We start from the raw sequence: 23,935 nt of genomic DNA on the forward strand, positions 1-23,935 counted from the left end.
CAGAAGCCATTATTTAGTGCATTGAAGACTGGACACAGTGAGGAAAACTGAAAAGCAGGAGCAGATATGATTCTTCCAGGACATTGTTTGAAATGGAGGAGAGGGAATAAATGGAGGAAGGGGATGTACAGTTTCCTCATTTAGAAAATGAGGATGTTGATATTTGTATGATAGAGTTATAATAGATCATGGTAAACGGTTAGTGTAGTGCCTCAGATAACTCATGCTAATCATTACTGCTGGAATCTGAGCAGCTGGCTGGCTCAGAGCTCATCATACTTTATTTTAGCATCTGTGGTCTGGTATGACCCAGAGACTGCTTGGTCTAGATTTGCCTTCACCTATTTAACAGCCCTTCACCGAAGTTTTGCCTTTGACACTGGTCTACTGGACCATACTGAGTGCACATCTTCTTTTACCTACCTAAGACACATAATTTTCTTTCTAATTTTACTTTGTTCAAATGTAGAACATCTTCTTTTCTCATCAGTTCTTAAAATGCACTTAATTTTGCTTACACACATCATACCTCTTCATTTGAGTATTTAATGATACCATACTCTGTAACTTTCAAATTTGTACTCTTATTACCTAAAAGATAAGTTCTTGAAGGATGTACATTCTTTTTAGTTTACTTTGAACACAATCTCGTGTAGAGGTATATATGGTCAATTAAATAAGCTTTTGGTGAAAATTTTTATTTAAACCAATGCTAAATTGTTTTCTCTTTCTCTCCTAGCAATGGATTAAATTGCTTCTTTAAATTTCTTGCGTGGATTTATACGGGTTCAGCAAGTATGTTCTCTGAAGCTATACATTCTTTATCTGATACATGTAATCAGGTGAGAGGTAAAAGCTTTTTTCTTACTAATTTTAAAGTAATTTTTTACTGCTTTAATCTAAAAGTTAGCCTGTTTAAAAACAGAATAATTCCTATAGTTGGCATGTGGAAGAAAAAGAAAATTGTTTGGCTTTTGAATGATGAAGTTCATAGAAATATGATCATGGTATTTTAAAGTAGGATATTATTAGGCTTTAAGAACTTCCAACAGTACAATATGAAGTACATATGAGATTATCAGTCACTAAGTGTTTGGGCAGAAGTTTTTGTAGAGGAAATTCTTACATTAAGTGGAAATTTTATCTCTAAATACAAGTTCTTATGACTGTATGTGCCGGTGAATTTCAGTTTTTTGAATAATGTTATAAATTAGTCTCATGGTTGGTGAATTAAAATTTCACATTAGACTGGTATTTTGAATTCCTTTCCTGAATTTGCAAATGAAGAAAGATTTTTATAAAATTAAAATACCTTCTTTGATTCAAAATTTAAATATTATAAACCTAAGCCTTTTTAAAAATCAGGATAAAAATTTCTGCTTGTGTTCTTATTTCACACTTGTAAAGCATGTAGTATATTAATAGAATGCCTTCTCAGTATTCATTTATTTATACTTCTGTTAATGTAAATATGAATTTGGGAGAACTGAAAATAAAAGACAACAGGCAGGTTCAATAAGAATATTTAAGACATAGTTAAGTATAATAAAATTATAAGGAGTAGGGAGAGCAATCTCAGATAAAAATTAAATCCAAGAACCCATGTAACTGACTCTCAAATGGTTTGCAAAAGTAAGGAAAAAAGTCAAACATTTGTTGTTCGTACTAACAAATCTCTTCTTTGAATTAAATTTTTGTACAGTAAATACTTAATAACTACTATCAATACATTTTCCCAGTCAATTATAAAATACTTGGGGAGGGTAGAGGGGTTGGAGAGAGAGACATAACACACTATATCTATTTTGTTGCAAGCTTATTTGAACTTAAGAAAATTGAAATGCAAAAATATCTGGACACATGGATAAAGAAATATGTCTAGATTATTAATTTCATTCTTAGTTATTATTAAAACATTGAAGGTAGTTTTTTAGTGTCCATACTCTAAAGTACTATTCATGGGTTTAAATGAATGTATAGATATAAGCTATGTACTGACCTGAAATAATAACATGATAATTTGAGTAAGAAAAAATCAAATTGTAAAGCATTATATAAAGAACTTCTGTTTCTAGCCATAATGAACTAATGGAGACTGAACTTAGTCTTTTCCTGTAAACTACTAAAAAACTAGATAAACTATATGAAACAATGTTTTCAAACTTGACAATTGCAGAACAACATCATGATCCCTAAGAGAAGAGAAACAAATGAGTTGAACTTTATGATCTCTGGCTTGTTGCTAGGAGGCACATGTGTAATAGTGGAGCAAAGTGGGAGATATAAGTCTCATTAAGTTGAGAAGGTAGAAAGAATTTAGAGTGTGAGGAGGCTAGAAATTACAAGGCAGAGTTCCACAGAGGATAAAAGCTCTAAAGGATTAAGCTGTAACTTAAATTACCTTCTAGAACAGAGCCCCACACTCTAGAAGGAAGACAACAGAATCCATACACTCAGTATAACATTCACAGTGTAATAATTAACCAAGAAGTAGAAAATTTGATTTATAACCAGAAGAAAAATCAGTCAGTAAAAACAGGCTCAATTGACATATGATAGAATTAGTAGTAGCCAAGGATGTTAAATGGCTATTATGTTCATGTGTTGAAAGGAAAACATGGCCCTGGCTGGTGTGGCTCAATGGATTGAGTGCTGGCCTGCGAACCAAAGGGTCACTGGTTCAATTCCCAGTCAGGGCATATGCCTGGGTTGTGGGCCAGGTCCCCAGTAGGGGGCGCATGAGCGGTAACCACACATTGATTTTTTTCCCTCTCTTTCTACTTCCCTTCTCCTCTCTCTAAAAATAAATAAAATCTTTTTAAAAAAGAAGAAAGGAAAACATGACTATATTGACAAGAGAAATGGAAGATATAAAAAAGCACTAAATGGAGATTTTAGAGCTGAAAATATATCTGATTTGAAAAACTCACTGTTTAGAGTTAATAGCAGATTAGACACTGTGGAAAAAATGAGTGGTGCCCTTAAATACATAGCAGTAAAAACAGTCATACTAAGGAAAAAAGACTGAAAAAAATGAAAGGAGTCTCAGTGACCTATGAGACAGTATCAAGAAAATAACTCAAACATTTAAGCAAAGAATCATACCAGTAATATAGACTTCCAAATATAGAGAAGGAAATACTTTTCAACTCCTCTAATAAGGCCAGCATAACCCTGATACCAAAACCTTGCAGAGACATTACAAGAAAGAAGAATACAGACCACTATCCTTCAAGGGCATAGATGTGAAAATCCTTAAAATATAATCCAAATGAATCTAGCAATATATAAAAATGATAATCATAGTAAAGTGAGTATTCTAGGAATATAAGGTTAGTTTAACATTCGAAATCAATAGGTATAGAAGGCTGATATGCAAAAATCACTTGCATTTCTACACTCAGCAAACAAATGGAGAATGAAATTTTAAATACATTCTATTTCCTCTAACATTAAATAATATTAAATACTTAGGAGTAAATTTAATGAAAGATGTGTGAGACTTTTATACTGAAAACTTAACATGTGTCTGGGAGAAACTAAAGAAGACCTAAAGAAATGGAGAGATATACCATGTTCATGAATTAGATGACATGATGTTAATATGACAGAGCTCCCTAAATTGACCTATAGATTTAATACAACTCCAGTTATCACAGCAGACTTTTTGTGATGGAAATTGAGAAACTGAATACATTCTAAAATTTATATGGAAATGCGAAGAATTCAGAATATTCAAAGCAATCTTGAAAACAAAAGCAATTTGGAAAACTTCAAAACTTACTGTAAAACTACTGTGATTAAAACAGGGAGATACTGGCCCAGGGATTTATTTGCAGGCCAGTGTGACTGAATAGAGGATGCAGTAACAGAATCACAGTTCCGTGGTCAGTTGATTTTTGACAAAGGCATCAAAGCAATTCGATGAAGAAAGGAAACTCTTCAACAAATGATGCTGAAAAAGTTAGATAGCTTTATGGAAAAAGTTAAAAGTATTTTGACCCCCTCCTCAGACCATATACAAATTTGAGGTAGGTTGTAGGCTCAAACAATAACAGCAAAAACTATAAAGATTCTAAAGAAAACTTAGAATATCTCCCAGATCTTTGGGTAAAAAGAGATTTTTACAGCAGGACACAGAAACAAAACCGTAAAAGAAAAAATATTACAAATGAAACAATATAAATTGAAAACTTTTCCTTATTAAAAGACATTCTTAAGAAAATAAATAGGCAGACCACAGATTGGGAGGAAATATTTACAAAGCATATAGTAATCTGAGAAAGGATCTTCGGTATCCAGGATAAAGAACTTCTGCAACTCGGTATTAAAAAGACAACTCAGTTTCTATAAGAGGCTCTGTATTTGAACAGGTACTTCACAAATAAAGATACATGAATGGGTGCCAATGGGCACATGAAAAAGTCGTAAGGAAATGTATATTAAAGCCCCAAGAAGACATCTTTGTGTGTCTAGAACAGCGGCTAAATTTAAAAGCCCCGATGACCAAACGTTGGTGAAGAGGTGGAGCAGCCAGACCTCCCCGATGTTGCTGGTGGAGTGCAAACTGTTTAAACGCCTCTTCGAAACGCTTGTCAGTTTCCGGTGAACGTATGCCTATTGTGTAATGCAGCAGTTCCACTTCGGAGCATTTTCCCAAGAAAAGTGGGAATGAATGGCTACAAAGACTTGTATAGGAATGTTTATAACACCTTTACTTATAATGGACAAAAATCTAAATTAACCCAAATGTCCATCAAAGTGGAGGAGATAAATAAATTGTACAGTGTACTCAAACAGTGATTATATAGCAATAAAAAATGAAATGCTTGTCCGGTAAGAAGCACATATGTATCTTCAACAACATGCTGAATAAAAGAAGGCAAACACAGTACAGTACTTATTGTGTGATTCTGCTTATATAAAGTTCTAAGTAGAACTTCTTAATCTTTGGGTAAAAAGTTCAGAACATGGTTCTGTCTGGTATGGGGAGGACTTGCTGAAAAGAGGCACAAAAGAACATTTTTGAGGTGGTGAAAAGGTTCTGTGTCTTTATAGAAATTTATGTTTCAGGTGTGTGGATTTTTCAAACTCAGCTGTATATTCAGGATTTGTACATTTCATTGTATGTGAATTTTAGCTCAAAATTTAAAATTTTCATAGGTGAAAATGTGATTATTATAATATGTAGATTTTTGTTAATATTGAGAACTTAGCATTGAGTTTTAAAAGTATGATAATGGTCTTGTGACTATATTTTCTAAAAGACTTAGGTTTTTTTAGGCATTCATCAGAGCTCTTTAAAAATTAAATGGTGTGATGCTTGGAATTTACTTCAGAGTATTCATAGGGAAGTAGGTACAGAGTAGATAAAACAGATATGGCCCTGTGTTTGTAATTGTCAAAGCTGAGTGATGGATGAACTGGGTTTATTGAATTGATTTGTTGGTTTGGGGTTGTTTTGTTTTTTTTTAGACATCCATCTATACATTGGAAATTGTCCATAAAATAAAGTAAAAAAAGATGTTATATAGATTATGGTCATATTTTTAAAAAATGCACACACACCCCTCTCTGAAATCTGGTATTGTCTTTATATGCAAAACCACATTAAAAATTATATACAGTTGTACATAAAGGCAGTCTGAAACATACTCCGGACTCTTAAATGGTTCCCTCTCTACTCTTTGAATTTCTTTACAATGAGCATGTGTTAATTTTGTAACTAGAAGAACAAATTAATTTTTGTAACAGATTGAATAGCAATAGAGTTAAGTAAAGTATTAAGTATTAATTTATATGAACTTATTGCACACTTGAGTTTGACATGTATTGAGTGTTTAGAAGGACACAGTCCTTGCTCTGTGTTCTGTAAGCAGGCCATAGACACAAAATAACCAGAAAAGTATTCCGAGACAGCATTTAAGCAGTTGCATGATAGTTTGAGGAAAACCATAAAAGGGAAGGATCATCACAGAAAGGGGAGCATTAAGTATTAGGAAACCAGAATTACTGGGCTATTGGACATTGTGTATATAGTGTTTCTTTGTCATTTACAGATTGCATCCTCTTGATTGGCTTTACCACATTATACTCCCCATCTTGCTAATGATTATTTATTTACCTTTTCTTTCTTCGTAGGGTTTACTAGCATTGGGCATCAGTAAGTCTGTTCAGACACCAGATCCTACTCATCCGTAAGGAAATTGCCTTTATGTTTTTGTTTGTTTTGGTAGCAAGTCATTAAAATAAAAGCAACTGAATTTTAGAAACCTGCTGTTTACCTGTAGTTTGTGTTAAAGATTTGGTTATTTCTTCTACTAAAGCATCTGAAATGTAGGACTCACTGCTCTAAGTAAACCAGATATAATTTGAAAAGGAATTTAAATTGTTTGTATGCTTTGTAACTGGCTTAGATCTTGGGTTTTTTTTTTTCATATTTGATAATTAAAAACAGCACATATTTTTATCTTTTTTATTTGGTCAAGGGAAATATACATTTCATATTTGGATTAATAGGCCACTCAATCTAAAATCTCAGCATTAACTTCTAGTAAATCCGTACTTAATCTATTGTAAGTCTCCTGCTGTGATTTGGAAATAGCATTCTGTTAATATTTCAAATTATTTATTGTAAAATGAGTATGCTTCTTAGAATATATTATTTTGAATCCTACCAGTCATTCGATACAGAGATTTTGTTGTTATTGTTGTTACTTCTAACATAGCCAGCTAAACTTTTGAATTCTCTATATATCATTTTTAAAACTTCGCTTCAGTAGTAGAATTTGATCAACCTTAAGTAAAAAGTGTACTTTAATTTCCATAAAGGAGTCTGCCTCTATGCTTTATAATAAATGCCTTTATTTACTTGAAAACAATACACTGCTGTTATAAATAATAACATTTTTAATATTATATCTCCTCTGGTGAAAATCATACACCAAAATTTTAAAAACAGGGCAAAAATTTAAAATTTTAGGCTGTAAAGATTTCTTCTCAAGGTATTTTCAATAACTTTAGTGCTGCTCAGTAGAATTTTTTACAAAAATCTGTTTAATATAATAGTCACTGGACACATGTGGCTGTTGAGCACTTGAAATGTGGCTAGTGTAATTGATGAACTACACTTAAAATTTTAACTGAATTTTAATTAACTTCAATTTTAATAGCCTTAGGTGGCTAGTGATTTATTTTGGACAGTGCAGATTTACTGAGTTAAAAATTTCTTCTTTTTTTTTTAAATTTCAATAAGAACCTACAAATTTACTGAAAATACATAATGAAAGTTATGCTGTTTAATTTATATCTTCATTTACTTTAACACACACACACACACACACACACACACACACACACACACACACGAGGTCTGTCCAGAAGGTATCTAGCTATGTAATATGAAAAATAGAGACATTTATTGAAGAAGATACAAGATACAAGGAACACTGTACATAGAACCGTGATGCTTCGGTCCCCTTCAGAGTAGGTACCCAGTCACCATCAGTGGCCCTGTCATATTTTCCTGAATCTCACCAACAGTCTGAAATCTTTCCCCTTTCAAAGGTGATTTGAGTTTTGGGAGAAGCCTGAAGTTGCAGGGTGCCAAATCTGGTCTGTAGAGGGGCTGAGTCACCTGGGTGATTTGATGTTTTTCAGAAAACTCTGCACAAGATGTGATGCATAAGTGGGTGCGTTGTCATAATGAAGCTGCCAGTCACCCGTTCAGTTGCTCATAGCTGCAGGCTTCTGAATCATCCAGATAGTTTCCATAGAGCACTATTTAAGCTTAACTCAAAATTCGATGCAGATTTGTTGCTTTACTTACTCAGTCATTTTGAACGTGACAGCCACAAAGTACACATGCTCACTCAAGGGTGTCTACTACCCCCACTGACTAGTACAGTGAAGTTGTCATTGTTTCCACGTGCATGTTCCACTCCACTCTCCTTGGCTGCCAGGTTGCATCAATGTTGTGCAAACCATTCTTGTTATATTAACAATGACTGGACTTTTTCCAGACAGACCTTGTATATGAGCATATATGCATATGCATATGTATATGTATCTCCATCTCCTATATTACTTCGGTGGGGGAAACTTTTAGAAGAAAATAAGTTTTTCTAAAGCAAGCTTGTAAAACACTATCACATCTATAAACTAAGAGTTCCCTATGTCAGAATTATATATTTACAAAAAAAATTTAAAAATCAGTTTTTAATAAGGATTCTTGTTGAAATTTTCATCCACCAAAGGGTGCCATAGATATGGGTTTGGGAATAAATTTCCTAGGAAATATTTTTATCAGTGAATGATTGTTTTCCTTTTAGAGGATGTCCTATTTTTTAACCTAATGCTCAGTATTTAATCGGTACATACAGAAATACAAAAGAATGCACATAGAGAACAAAGATGCTTGAAAAATAATTGAGATTTTAAAAATTCTCATAAAAACACCCAGAAAACTGAAGCTCTTAGTCCTAATAATAGTAGTCAGTTGCTGTGTGCTAAACTATTATATATAACCAGCAACAAGTATCCAGCATCAAATTATACGTAGTGTAAATCATCACAATAACTCAATTAAAAATTGCATTACAAGGAAATTTAAATATTATTCTGTTGATTAAACATCTGAATGCATTTTTTAAAAGATTAATTTTACCAGCATTTGTAGTACATAAAAGTAAAGTTGTTCTACTAAATCAAAATAGACTAATTGGTAAAGGAATTAGCAAATACCTGTATTAAGTCATATTCACTCAATTTATATGTTTTCAAAGATCTTGGAGTTTTTCCACTCTATATGTTGATTTTCTGATTAGATTGTGTTTGGTACCTAAACTTTACTTAAATATAAAACTATGACATCTTAATATTGTAAGAAGTTTTTCTTTTCTTTTTTATTGACCAATAAACATATATTTTGAAAGGAAACCATTTGTATTTCTTACAAATTATATTATCATTTTTATTTTCCAGGTATGGATTTTCAAACATGCGCTATATTGCTTCACTTATTAGTGGCGTTGGTATTTTCATGCTGGGTGCAGGATTATCTTGGTACCATGGAATTATGGGATTGCTTAATCCTCAACCAATGGAATCCCTTCTCTGGGTAATCTCCCTCTGCTCAGTTTTTTAAAATATATTTTATTGATTTTGCTATTACAGTTGTCCCAATTTTACCCCCTCCACCAGGTATCCCCATTCCCTCCAGCAGTCCCTCCCCTTAGTTCATGTCCATGAGTAGTGCATATTCTTTGGCTTCTCTATTTCCTATACTATTATTCTTAACATCCCCCTGTCTGTTTTGTACCTACCAATTTGTACTTCTTGTTATTTTTTTATTGTTGTTCAAGTACAGTTGTCTCCATTTTTCCCCCATCACTCCCCCCAGTGCCAGCCATCCCCACTCTCCACCCTCGATCCTACCCCCCTTTTGGCTTTGTTCATGTGTCCTTTATACATGTTCCTGAAATCCCTTCCCCCTTTTTCCCCTATTATCCCTGCTTACCTTTCCTCTGGTTACCATCAGTTTGTTCTTAATTTCACAGTTTCTGGTTATATTTTGCTTGCTTGTTTTGTTGATTAGGTTCCACTTACAGGTGAGTTCATATGGTATTTGTCTTTCACTGCTTGGTTCATTTTACTTAGCGCAATGCTCTCCAGATCCAACCATGTTTTTGCAAAGTGTAGGAGCTCCTTCGTTCTTTCTGCTGTGTAGTATTCCATCATGTAAATGTACCATAGTTTTTTGATCCACTCATTTACTGATGGACACTTAGGTTGCTTCCAGCACTTGGCTATTGTAAATTGTGCTGCTGTGAACATTGGGGTGCATAGGTTCTTTTGGATTGGTGTTTCAGGGTTCTTAGGGTATAACCCCAGCAATGGAATTGCTGGGTCAAAAGGCAGTTCAATTTTTAGTTTTCTAAGGAAATTCCATACTGCTTTACATAGTGGTTGTACCAGTCTGCATTCCTACCAACAGTGCAGTAGGATTCCCTTTTCTCCACAACCTTGCCAGCGTTTGTTGTTTCTTGATTTGTTTATGATAGGCATTCTGACTGGTGTAAAGTGGTATATCATTGTGGTTTTGATTTGCATCTTTTTGCTGGCTAGTGATGCTGAAGATCTTTTCATATGTCTATGGACCCTCTGGATGTCCTCATTGGAGAATTGTTTTTTCAGGTCCTTTGCCCATTTTTTAACTGGGTGCTTGTCTTCTTAGAGTGAAGTCACGTGAGTTCTTTATATATTTTGGAGCTCAAACCCTTGTCTGAGGTATTATTGGCAAATATGTTTTCCCATATGGTTGGTTCTATTTTCATTTTAATGCTGTTTTCTTTAGCCATGCAGAAGCTTTTTATTTTGATGAGATCCCATTTGTTTATTCTTTCCCTTATGTCCCTTGCTGTAGGGGACATATTGCTGCATGTCCCCTAGAGCAAGAAATATTCCTCTGGGAATATTGCTCTAGGAAATATTGCTGCATGGAATATCTGAAATTTTCAATTTGTACTTCTTAATCCCTACATCTTTATCCCCATTCTCCCCCTTCCCCCTCCCAGCTGATAGCCCTCCAGATGATCTCCATGTCTGTGATTCTGTTCCTAATCTGCTTGTTTGCTTAGTTTGTTTTTTTAGATTCAGTTGTTGATAGTTATGAATTTGTTGTCATTTTAATGTTCATAGTTTTGATCTAATTTTTCTTAAATAGTTCCCTTTAGCATTTCATATAATAAGGGCTTGGTGATGATGAACTCCTTTAGCTTTACCTTCTCTGGAAAGCACTTTATCTGCCCGTACATTCTAAATGATAGCTTTGCTGGATAGAGTAATCTTGGATGTAGGTCCTTACTTTTCATCACTTTGAATACTTCTTGCCAGTCGCTTCTCAGCCTGCAAAGTTTCTTTTGAGAAATCAGCTGATCGTCTTATGGGAACTCCTTTGTAGGTAACTCTCTGCTTTTCTCTTGCTACTTTTAAGATTCTTTATCTTTAACCTTTGGCACTTTAATTATGATGTGTCTTGGTGTGGACCTCTTTGGGTCCAACTTGTTTGGGACTCTGTGCTTCCTGAACTGGTGTGTCTATTTCCTTTGCCAAATTAGTGAAGTTTTCTTTCATTGTGTTTTCAAATGAGTTTTCAATTTCTTCCTCTTCCTCTTCTTCTTCACACATCCCTATGATTTGGGCGTTGGTACCTTTGGAGATTTCCCAGAGATTCCTTATACCATCCTGTTGCGTTGTTTGTTGTTTTTTTTTTTTTTTTTAATTATTTTTTCTTCTTGTTCTGGTTAAATGCTTATTTCTTCCTTTTGTTCCAAATTGTTAATTTGAATCCTGGCCTCCTCCCCTTCACTGTTGGTTCCCTAAAGATTTTTGTTTGTTTCACTTAGTGTAACCTTCACTTCTCCTTGGTCTTTTTTATGTTTTTGCTGTACTCGGTGAGCTCTCTGAGCATCTTAATCACTACTGTTTTGAACTCTGCATCTGATAGGTTGGTTATCTCCATTTCATTTAGTTCTTTTTCCAGAGTTTTGTTCTCTTCTTTTATTTGGGCCATAATTCTTTTTCTCCTCAGTTTGGCAGCCTCCCTATGTTTGTTTCTATGTATTAGGTACAGCCCCTTTGACTCACTGTGTTAATTGTGTGGCCTGTTGTAGAAAAGGCATCCATCTGGATAAATGTGGCTTCTTTAAATTCTTGGTTGTCAGACTTCCACACAGCTCGATTTTCTGTATGGTTTTCAGTGGTTCTGGGTGTTACTTGTTTTGAGGTCTAGTTGTAATTCTTTTTGTGGTTGGGCAGGGACGTGAAGTGTGTTTACCTGTGCCTCCCATCTTCACCAGAAATTCTCCCTGCTCATTTTTGAAGTGTTATGAAGTTGTGCTTATATTAGAATACTTTTATCATGTTGATGTTAAGGAATGGGACTCACATATAACTTTTTGACTGTGTTTTATAGGGTTGTATATCTGTAGTTAATGTTTTTTAAAACATGAATGAACATTTCTAAATTCATGTGATTCAGTGATGTCAGGCATGAACATCTCTGTAGGTACAATTATTAAGCACTGTTTCCTAGGTTAAAATATTGAGCAGTTCCATTAATACTTTTAGTTTCTGTGGAAGAACAAGAAGATTTCTGTTCACTCTTTGTCCCAAGAATAATCTCCTACCTGTAATTAAAATATCCAGTCCTGTCTAATAGTCATATGTTTAAATTGTGTATGAAGCTAAAGCTTCTCATTTCCTGTGTTCTGATAAGAAGCCTACACTGGAGGGATGGGAGGACAGGAGCGTGGTCACCTTATGTACGACCCAGGGCCTCTACCCTTGTCTCCTACTTCCTAGGTTGCCTCTGGCAGCATTGGAAGTAGGGACAGGAGGTGAGAAATTACCACTTTAATGGCATCAATGTCATTTTGCATTGGTTTTCTCTGGCCTTTGTAAAGATTTAAAGCTTTTGTGTTTTTTGTGGGTTTTTTTTTCTTTTTTTGTCATGGGCACGGCATGGAGATTGCCTTGCTTGGCCACTCTGACTATACCATAGCTCCCTTGACAAGCACAGGTTGGTCATATAGCACACCCTGTCAGCTTCTATGTCTCATGGTGTGTTTCTGGACTATTTCTGCTGAGATTGCTTTGCATTTGGCAAGAAGCTTTTGGACAGTTCGTGTCAGGACCCCCACTCAATTCCATGTCTGGTCCTCTGTGTTAAAATACACACCTTTAGCACATTCTTTGTGAGAGTGCAGTTTTTGCCCCAAACCCAGACATTTATTATACAGCTACTATCAGTTAGTAGACTTGCCTATACGTTTATTTTTCAGGTGTGCTGTAGACACAGTTCACTGTGGTCTGTAACCTCTAGGGACACACATCCAGCTTTCTTAGCAGTCTCAACAGCTCAGCAGTTTTTTCCAAAACAGTCTTCACTTTGGCCTCCTGTGGGGGGGACTCCGCCTATAGAACGCCCCTGTGCCCCCCGCCCCTCTCGCCCAATCCACTGTGGATGAGAATAAATACTACCAAGACATAATCTGCTTGCAGTGGGTAGGTGGCTGACCTGTCAAAGGAGAAGGGCCTTAAGCCTGTTCCTCAATGGGCTTTTATTTGAAGTGTGCATTATTTAATTTGCATAGGAATACAGGGTGTATATGTAAAGCTCAATCATTGTCAGGCAGTAATAATTGAGAAAACATTCTAAGGAATAGATAACATTCTAAGAACTATAAGGGCTTATTCTGAGTTAGGGTCAGAGAGATAAGAGTGACTGCCAAAGGGCCATAAAACTTTGGGGAACAAAGTTTTTCATTTCATTTTATGTTTGAACCCTTATTTAACTTGAGGGTATTCTTAGCAAAGCAGGTTTCACAGGATTTTATGCAGTCTTTCTTAGGCCTGATTGCCCCAGGGAACCCGCCTGTTCCAGCACAGGGCTGCACCCACCTCTGGCATTATTTCAGGCTTAAGTCACTCACGGGAAGTAAGGCAGCCAAGAGATTAGGAGACTTCTTACAGACAGAATGAGGACTCAGGCTCTGTCAAAGCCAAGAGGTGAGGGTCTATCACCCCCTTTTTATAGCCCCCCCAAGCCCTTCCCTGATGGCCCCTTTGCAACCAGGCCTGTCTTAGGTCTCCCCTCCCTTGAGGAAGCTTACCCATCATTGGCTAACCAGTCATTTAGCCAGGGCCAAGCAGGGTGAAGTAAATGGGGCAGAGGCTACCCCCCTGCCGGGAAGATAAGATTTGTCTCCTTAGTGACTTATGGTCCCAAGGTGTTTTTACTCAGCCTTAGCCTTGGGGGGTTACAACTTCTGAAACCAGGCAGGGTGGTTTCCAGCAGCCTCCTTAACCTCAGTTCAGCTTATGTGGGCTAGTGGCGTGGATCTAGGAGTTGTCAAACCAGGCTTGGATCACCTTTTGTGCACAGCCTGAACAGATGGTATAGCACCTCTTTTTGGTTATGTGGGATACTTGGAACCTGCCACATTCTCAACTGGAGTGAATCTCATTTTAACATCTTGTTACGCCTGTATACCTACATAATAACAAGCCTATTAAACTAGGCTTCTTCTACAGTTTTTATTGACTAATTTTTTACCATGATACATTTCATACAGTTAAAATAAAAAAGGGTATTTCTTCCATCCTTCAAAGGTTTGGCCGCATTATAGATAGCTTATTATCTTAGTGTTCATCTAATCTGCACAACATTATTTTATAGAGGCAAAGAAGTTGATGACTCTGGAGTAAGGGACTGATTGATTAAATTTTCAATTGTGTTTAAGTTTTAAAACTTCTAAAGTTTTTCTGTCTTTTAGCAATTAAATGAAGTTCCATCAGACTACAACTCTTTGTTAATAAATAATAGATTCAGCACAACATAGACTATATTTATTAGGTATTATCTTGGAATCTTGGTGGATATATGCTGTCTCCTTTTACTGGGTGATGAGCATGTCTTAAGTCCTTTCTGAAGGAAGGCAGAAGGATTAAAAAGAATTACTAGGAAGTTTAGTTGTCAGATTGGCAGCCTGTTTGAGTGGAAAGAGCCTAGAGTTGAAATTGAAAAGCTGGTATTCCAATTCTTATTGTGGTGTCATTGGTGTACTTGCACCAGTAACATAGCATTTGGAAATCTGTCTTCTTTACAGAATTGGGAAGTTTTGAACAGGGTTTGAAATGTTCAAACCTCTATTTTAGGGAAGGTTAAGGGTCCAGAAAGGTAATGTCAAAAATTCAACATGAAGCCCTGGCTGGCGTAGCTCAGTGGATTGAGCGCGGACTGCAAACCAAAGTGTTGCAGGTTCGATTCCCAGTCAGGGTACAGGCCTAGGTTGCAGACCACGGCCCCCAGCAACTGCACATTGATGTTTTGATGTTTCTCTCTCTCTCTCTCTCTCTCTCTCTCTCTCTCTCTCTCTCTCTCTCTCTCTCTTTTTCTCTCTCTCTCTCTCCTTCCCTCCCTAAAAATAAATAAATAAATAAATAAATAAAATCTTTAAAAAAAATTCAACATGATTGATTTCAATTTCATTTAAAAATCTTTAAAAGTTTGTGTTGCTAGGTTAACTCTTTCTATATACCTTGGATTAAAGTTACTTGTGATATCTTTATTTAATTCAAGTGTCTTGGTGTACTACAAGGAAAGTAGAATTACAAAAAAAATTACTACTCTTTGTAGTTATTTTTTTAAGTCAAGATTCAGAAAGGATTCTTTTTGTCCTGGATATCCAGACAAATTCAGAAGTTACTTGACTGTGGGAGTGAATTGCACTACATCTGGTATTCACAATCCCACATTTCAAATATTTGTGTTCATTTTGAACTTGAAAATTTTTTTATACTAATAAAATATTTTATTTCTTAAATCATGAATTTAGCTTAGGTCATGGTGTAACATTTTGTAATATAATAGTATAGTGCCTCATTTTGGAATGTGGGGTACTTTGTAACCTGTTACTAATTTTATACAGGAGTGTACAAACTAAGTTCATATTTATTTGTACCAAAAATAATAAATAATAAATAATGTAAGAATAAATTCTGTTTTGTGTACTTAAAACTGTAAACCTACTTTTGCCTACCCCTGTATACATATAAAATATATATAACTCTTCTAAGTATTAAAAAATGAGATAACCATCAAATTTTTAAGCTTTTAGCTGTTTCCCCATATGAAGATATGATCTATCTTACTTTCCTCATTTGAGCTGTTTCCTATCAAGATCCTTATCTGTCTTGGATTCAAATTCATGATTCTGTTTTAAATATTACAAACTTTATGCATGAAGAATTGTGATTTTTAGAGAAATATTAATTTATGCTTTATTTCAATACTTATTTTCTAGGCATATTGTATTTTAGCAGGATCATTGGTGTCTGAAGGAGGTACGTACTGTTGTAGTCACTCTTTATTCTTAATTTAGTGATATATATCCAGCAGTTCATTAAAAAAAATGTGGAATAGGAATCTAAGCTTTGTCTACTTTCAGGGAGCAAATTCCTTGTATGGTACTGTGGCTGATTCTGTAATGGATGAGGGCAAGGGAAAAGCTATTTTTTTCTTGAGTATCATACCATGAAGCTTAGAACATTTGAAATGGGGTATAAAAATATAACTACACACTGAATTCTAAACATTTAGGTATAGTATGTTATTCAGAAAAGGCTGTCTTTTTTGCAATTCAAGTATCTCAGAGCTTCTGAGAGCTTCAACTACAGCAGTGTCATGACAGCGAAGTGCTACTATCATGTATGAAACTGCCTTGTTCACTGCTTTACTCACAGTATGTTTACTCTGAAACATTGTCACTTTCCGTACATAGTGTTTCCCTAATCTTTGACAGTTTATAAAATGGTGATAATACCACCTGCCTCAGAAAGGTTGGGAGGATCAGAAGTGATTGTGATCACTATCGTAACTGCCAAATAATACCTGTCCAATAAATTAAGGCTGTTGTTGTGGTAATGATTTTTAAGTTGTTATGGTTTAGAAATATGGGATTCGTTATGTTGTAATGATTAATTGGAGTCTTGATGACTAGTTAATGGAGAACTTTTCCTTATTTTCAACCCTGGCATTGAAGTGTTGTGCATATGTATTTATCTTTTGAGATGGCATCTTTAAAGTTTAGAGACATGAAGTTTCTTCCTTGCTGACATGAATGCTTTTCTTTCAGCAACACTTCTTGTTGCTGTGAATGAACTTCGAAGGAGTGCTCGAGCCAAAGGAATGTCCTTTTACCAGTATGGTATGTGTTTTAGAAACCAGGTGTATTATTTCATCTCTTTTATTTGCTTAAAATTGCCTAGTACTATTGCTTTATTCTTTAAAGATATGTACAAAATATATCTCAGTGTCTTTCCTATGTGTGACTTATGTTTTAAAACAAGAAATATAAAGTAATTTGAACGTGAATACTTTATGTTTGGATTTAACTTAAGTAAACTACAATATTTCTCTATGTGTTTATATAACTTGAGAAAGCAGCTTGAAAATGTAAACCAAGAAATTATTTTTGTGTTGAGCAGTGTTCTTAAAATCAGGAATCTCATGTATTTTTTATCTTAATTTATATGTTCATTTAATTTTTTAAAAGATTTTATTTTTAGACAGAAGGGAAGGGAGGGAGAAAGAAAGAGAGACATCAGTGTGTGGCTGCCTCTCACGTGCCCCCTACTGGGAATTTGGACCACAACCCAGGCATGTGTTCTGACTGGAAATTGAACTGGCGACCCTTTGGGTTCACAGGCTGACACTCAGTTCATTGAGCCATACCAGCCAGGGCCCGTATGCTCATTTTAAATGGGTACTTATTTAAATGTTACCTGAGAGTATCAAATTAAGATTTAAAATGTTTCTTTCTTATCTCTCCACCAATGATTAAGTAATGCAAAGTCGTGATCCTAGTACAAATGTTATATTATTGGAGGATACTGCAGCAGTCTTGGGAGTGACAATAGCAGCCACTTGTATGGGCCTAACTTCTATAACAGGTAAATATTTCTTACATCACCAGCGATTTATTTGTACTGCTTACATAAGTCTCTAATATGTGGAAATTTTCTTTATATCATTGAATAATTTTAAACCAATTCATTGTTAGATGCTAATTTCATACTAACCTAACCTAATAACTTCTTTGTATAAAAACTTGTTTAGTAGAAATGTAAAATTTCTCTAAGTTAGGAATTTCTCTAAGAAGTAAAGAAAACTGTTAATCGAGTGTTTATGTAATGCTATAGACCTTTCCAAACTGTGACTTCATAAATTATGTAATTATTCTTTACCTTTAGAAGTATTGGTATTTGTCCTAGTGACCTCACAGGTTTATTAAGCTAAATACAAGAGAAAACTTCAATAAACCCTAAAGCTCTAAATAAATATATATCGTGGCTCTTGTTAATTTGTCTTTTCTACTGTTAGTACCAATAATAAGTGCTATTGCGAAATTTCCTGTTTCCTTGACACTCAAGTTGGTTCCATTCTCATTTTGGTAGCTAATGTTTTGAAGGCCAGTACGATGGAGATGGAGCAGAAGACAGAAGAATCATTTTGTTTTTATTTTCTAAAAGAGAACCGTGTAGTATGTAAAGACTCAAATGTTTCAGATTGGAATTCTCTTGGAATGGAACTTCTTCCATTCTTACCCATTTGTTCTTGCACATTTCAAGTATTTCCAGGGGATGAGCTCTCATGGTTCCGCAGTGTTTCTTAAAATACCCTGAAGTATGAATAGGGTTTCTCATTTTGTATATACACTTTAGGACTAAACCATCATTCTCTAATGTTCACTATGATCCAGGACATTTCTAAAGTTTTTATTGTTTTTCTGGTTAACTTTATCATTTTAGACTTTTTTTGGACATAAATTATTAGCAAAATTTTTGGCTTAAGAAAGGTGTGATTGATGAATAAGTTAACTTTTAATAAGTTATTTTCTTTATACAATAATGTTAACCAGTCAAATCAAAGTTATAAAATTTTTGTTTAAAGAGTATCTTCACATTAGTTAAATTAATTCATTTACATTAAGTAACATGCCAAGAAATAAATAAAATAACCTTCCAGTGATTTTTGTAGGGTTATTTATACAGACATTTTTTAAATAAAAATAATTAGATTTAGATTTCTAAAGAACCATGTATTTGATTTTGAAGTCTAATTATAGGCCTCCTAGTAGATTATATTTTACTTACAAGTGGATCACTTTTAAGACTTCAGTTTTAAAGAACTGAAGAAACTTAAGAAACAGATAAGTCAGTTTACTTTATAGTGTTATATTTTTGACTAAATGTTAGTAAAACTAGTATCTGAATTGAAGTTAATTTCTACTAAAATGTTTTATCAAAAGAGACTTAAATTTTATATTGAGATTTTATCTTTATAAAATGGCCTCTAATTGTAAAATCCTTGTGTATAAAATTTATAACAATTTAAAATATATTTATTGATTTCAGTTATATAAATATTAAACTACATATTTATAGATAGTAAACCAGCTCTTCTCATTGGCTCTGGGAGAGAATTAAGCCCTAACAATTGAAGACAATTTTAGAATCAGAATCACCCAAAGGTTGGGAACACAGAATCCTAAACCCCACCTCCAGAGGTTTTGATTCAGAAGACCTGGGGTGAGGCCTGGAATTTGCATTTTGACTAAGTTCTCAAGTGATGTTGATGCTGCTGATCAAGGGACCACACTTGGAGAGCCACTGCTCTAAAGTACCTGTGACATGCAATGAGAGAACTTTCTTTTCTGTATCTAGAACAGTATTAGCTGTGAGGGAGACCCAAAAACCCCTGAGAATTACCTTCTGGAGGGCAGGCCCCTTGTAGTACAGGCTTCCCCTGCTAGGTGAGTATTTTAGAAACCTTTCATATCAAATGTTTTGTATCAGGTGTACCAGCTGGCATTGTTGTAAGAGGTTGTGTTTGGCTTCCATGAATTTTTGTTGAAGACTCTTTCAAAGGTTTGCCCATTTCATGATGGGTGATTTACAAGCCCACCTGCTCACACCTTTTGACCAAAAACTGCATGGTCCTTGTTCCCCACCCTCCCTATTCACCCAGTTTCTCCCCAAATGACTTTTTTTGTTTGTTTGTTTCCCTGGATGAAACAAGTCCTCAAAGGGAAAGTATTTGCTGAAGTGGAAGAAGTGAAACAAAAAATGTCAAAAGCAGTAAAAGGCATCAAAATCGAGGAGTTCAGAAACTGTTGAGCAGTGAAAAAAATGCCTCAATAGATGTTTGCAGCAAATGGAGAGTACTTTCAAGTTGGCTGGAGTTTAAACTTGTAGGAATAAATATACAACTTTTTATACATAAATTCAGGTGTTTTGGAGGTCTGCCCTCATATGTATCACCCTTGGTTGGAAAATAAAGGAGTGACCCATATAATTTTTTTGTATTGCTTAATTCTCTCATAGAACTTTGGTAAAAATAAGACACAAAAATGGTTATTTCTTTTTGGTTTTGATCTCAATTATTTTGTCAACTGAGAGTAGGAAAAGTGCTACTGACACCACTAACACAGATGGGCTCTTTATTATCTTATTAATATGTACATGAATTCTTTAATCTGAAAATGCCCTGAATCCTCACCCACAATAATGAACAGATGCAAGAATAGATCTTAAATAATTAAACATCATAATGCTCCTATATAATATGAAGCAAGTTGTATCATTCCCATTTTGTAGTATGTATTAAAATAATTAGGAGAAAGTGATTAAAGGAATCAATAAATTTTTACTGATTCTGGTTCTTTGCTCACTGAAACGCATTGAAATAATAGAAAATGTTAATTTACTGACTTCTTATGTGCTTTATTCAGGCAATCCACTGTATGACAGCCTCGGTTCTTTAGGTGTGGGCACCTTATTAGGTGTGGTCTCAGCATTCCTCATCTACACTAACACAGAAGCACTGTTAGGCCGATCCATCCAGCCAGAACAAGTACAGCGGCTTACTGAACTCCTGGAGAACGACCCATCAGTAAGGTCAGCTTATTCCAGAGATGCTGTTGGGGTTTATAAAATCATTAAGAAATAGATATGCTGGTTTGTAAATACATCCAGAAGCGGTTTTGGATTCCTAGCCCTCAGAACCTTTTAATCTGTTACATTTCAGAATTGCAGCCTTGTAAGAAAGCAAGTGAAAGCATTTAGGAAACTCCTTAAGTTTTCTTTTAAAATTTGTGTATCTTTAATTTTAGAATTTAGGAACAGTTAGATGATACAATGGGAGCAGAAGTTTGCAAACTAGTTGCTTCCTTGATGTGGAACCATTTAGATGGAACTTTCATATTTATATTTGCCTTGTATTTGTATTATAGTTACAAATTGAATATATTAAATTTAAGGAGATTTTTATTCATGGGGAAGAGATTAGCAGATTAAATTTAATTTATATTCACTTTGAAAATAAAATTATTTTAACTTATTAAAAAAATTTTTTCCTTATAATCTTCTAAATTACATAAGAATAAAGAACTGAAGACTTAGGAAAGAATCAGAAGACATATAGAGTTCTAATAGTATTTTTTCAGTGGCATTCAGTAGTAGTGTGGCTTCAAAGTGAAGTGGAAGGAACAATTGTTTAAAATCCTGATTTCAGCTAGCTACATATGAGTATATTTTAAACTTTAAAATAAGAATTTTTTCTGTTATAATTAAAATGTTTAAGTTAAATCATTAATGAATGGCCTATATGAATGAGTGAAACATATATAAGTGATTAAGCGTTATATGTTTAATCTTGAAAAATAGTTACTTAGCTGAATCAAGATTACAAGTTAAACATTCTTAAAATAAGTATTAGGCTTAATAACTTAAGGTAAAATCATCCACATTAATATCTTTTCCTTGTGATATCTTTGTCTGATTTTGGTATCACAGCAATACCTTATGAAATAAGTTGGGAAATGTTCCCTGCTCCATATATTTTTGAAAAGTTTGAAAAAAATCAAAGTATTTCTCCTTTTAATGTTTGGTAGAATTCAGCAGTAATGCCATCTGGGCATGGACTTTTCTGTGTGATTAGTTTTTTATTATTAATTCTGTCTCTACGTGTTATGTATCTATTCAGGTTGTCTTTTTCTTCTTGAGTGAGTTTGGTACTTTGTGTCTCTCTAGGAATTTGTCCATTTCTTCTTTTTTTTCCTTTAATTTTTATTTTAATTGCTGTTCAAGTACAGTTTTCTGCCTTTTACCCCCATCCCAGCCCACCCCCCAGCCCTCCCCATCTCCCTCCCGTTTCCACTCCCCTGCCCCTTGTTATTGTCCATGTGTCCTTCATACTTGTTCCTGCAAACCCTCCCCTTCCCCCTGAAATTCCCTCCCCTCTCCCTTCTGGTCACTGTCAGCCTGTTCTCAATTTCACTGTCTTCAGTTATATTTTGCTTGTTTATTTGTTTTGTTGATTAGGTTCCACTTATAGGAAGATCATATGGTATTTGTCTTTTGCTGACACCTGGCTTATTTCACTTAGCATAATGCTTTCCAGTTCCATCCATGCTGTCACAAAGGGTAGGAGCTCCTTCTTTCTTTCAGTTGCATAGTATTCCATTGTGTAAATGTACCACAGTTTTTTAATCCATTCATTTACTGATGGGCACCTAGGTTGCTTCCAGCACTTGGCTGTTGTAAATTGTGCTGCTATGAACATTGGGGTGCATAGGTTCTTTTGGATTGGTGTCCATTACTTCTAAGTTATCTGATTGGTTGGCATACATTAGTACATAGTATTTGTAGTTCTTTTTACTTCTTTAGGTCTGGGAGTAATATCTCTTCTTTCAATTCTGACTCTCGTAATTTGAATCTTCTCTCATTATTCTTGGTTGGTCTAACTGAGAGTTTGTGAATTTTGTTGATGTTTTCAAGGAACAATTTTCTGGTTGAATTCATTTTCTATTTTTTCTAGTCTTTATACCATGAATTTCTATTGTCATCTATATTATTTTTTCTGCTTAGGTTTAGTTTGCTCTTTTTGCAGTATCTTAAGATGGTAGGTTAAGTTTTTGATTTGATATCTTTCTTTTTAATGTAGGCTTTCACATTAAAATTTCCCTCTAGGCTCTACTCTTGCTGCATCCTATAAATTTTGGTATATGTGTCATTTTCATTCATTTCAAATAATCTTGTAATCTCACTTTTGATTTCTTTAGGACTGTGTTAATTTCCATATTTTTGTGAGTTTCCCTGATGTTTTTTTGTTACTGATTTCTTACTTCATTCCATTGTGGTCAGAGAACATATTCCATATTATTTCTGTCCTTTAAAATGTACTGGTTTGTTTTATGCCCTAGCATATGATCTATCTTGGATGGTGCTCTTTTGCACTTGAGAAGAATGTATATTTTGCTGTTGTTACATAGATGTCTGTTAGGTTGGTTGGTTTATAGTGTTTAAGTCTTCTATTTTCCTGTTGATAGTCTTGCCTAATTGTTCTATCCATTATTGAAAGTAGAATTTTTGAAGTCTCTAGCTATTATTGTTGAATTGCCTATTTCTCCTTTTATTTCTGTCAGTTTTCACTTCATGTATTTTGGCACTATGTTGGTAGGTTCATGGATGTTTATCATTTTGCATATATTGTTTATAATTAAAGTCTAAAAAAAGAGCTATAAATGGAAAAGTTGACTCTGGCAAATTGGAATTTTTCTGTAAGAGTGAAGACTTGTAAATAAAATTGTTGGAAAAAATAAATGTTAGTAATCCAGAAAGCTTATACTGTTCTTTAGAGCTTATTAGTTATCTTTGCTCTGTGACAGATTACCCCAAAACTCACTGACTTAAAACAACATTTATTATCTCACAGTTTCTGTGGGCCAGGAATCCAGCCATGGTTTACCTGGGTCCTCTACTTCAAGATTCCTCAGAATGTCATCAAGGTGTTAGCTAGGACTGGAGACATCTTCTGGGGATGGATCTGCTTCTAAGCTTGCTCAGTTATTGACATGATTTAAAACAATGTTTATTAAAATTTTTTTAATTTATGTACTTCTAGAGGGAGGGAGGGGAGAAAGAAAGAGAAAAACATCCATGTGCAAGAGAAACATTGATTGGTTGCCTCTTGCATGCCCCCAACCAGGGACCTGGCCTGCAATCCAGGCATGTGCCCTGATTGGGAATCAAACCAGCAACCTTTCAGTTTGTAGGACTGCACCCAGCTCACTGAGCCACACCAGTCAGGGCAATTGTTTTATTTTGTTGCTTTGTTTTTTGCCACATGGTCCTCTCCAACAATGGCAGTTTACTTAATCAAAATAAGCAAGCTGAGAAGGCAATTGAGATTGAGAGTAAACCAGATAAAAGTCACAGATTAGTCATCTTATCTTGACACAACATGTCATCACTTTACCATGTTCTGTTGGTTAGGAGCAAGTCACTATGTCTAGCTCACATTCAGGGAGAG

General features: G+C 34.7%; 1 protein-coding gene across 1 annotated transcript in view; it reads left to right on the top strand.

The window, feature by feature from the left end:
* Nucleotides 1–23,935, top strand: part of SLC30A9 (solute carrier family 30 member 9) — a 76,844-nt gene that overhangs the window by 37,892 nt on the left and 15,017 nt on the right. The window contains exons 9-15 of the mRNA XM_045834292.1: nucleotides 740–842; nucleotides 6,142–6,197; nucleotides 8,983–9,118; nucleotides 15,867–15,906; nucleotides 16,698–16,769; nucleotides 17,407–17,514; nucleotides 20,355–20,520. Coding sequence (XP_045690248.1) covers nucleotides 740–842; nucleotides 6,142–6,197; nucleotides 8,983–9,118; nucleotides 15,867–15,906; nucleotides 16,698–16,769; nucleotides 17,407–17,514; nucleotides 20,355–20,520 — 681 coding nt within the window. The remainder of the gene's footprint in view (nucleotides 1–739; nucleotides 843–6,141; nucleotides 6,198–8,982; nucleotides 9,119–15,866; nucleotides 15,907–16,697; nucleotides 16,770–17,406; nucleotides 17,515–20,354; nucleotides 20,521–23,935) is intronic.

The sequence above is a fragment of the Phyllostomus hastatus genome, unplaced genomic scaffold, assembly GCF_019186645.2.
Source record: "Phyllostomus hastatus isolate PE091 unplaced genomic scaffold, TTU_PhHast_1.1 phas_contig_196, whole genome shotgun sequence".
Taxonomy (NCBI): domain Eukaryota; kingdom Metazoa; phylum Chordata; class Mammalia; order Chiroptera; family Phyllostomidae; genus Phyllostomus; species Phyllostomus hastatus.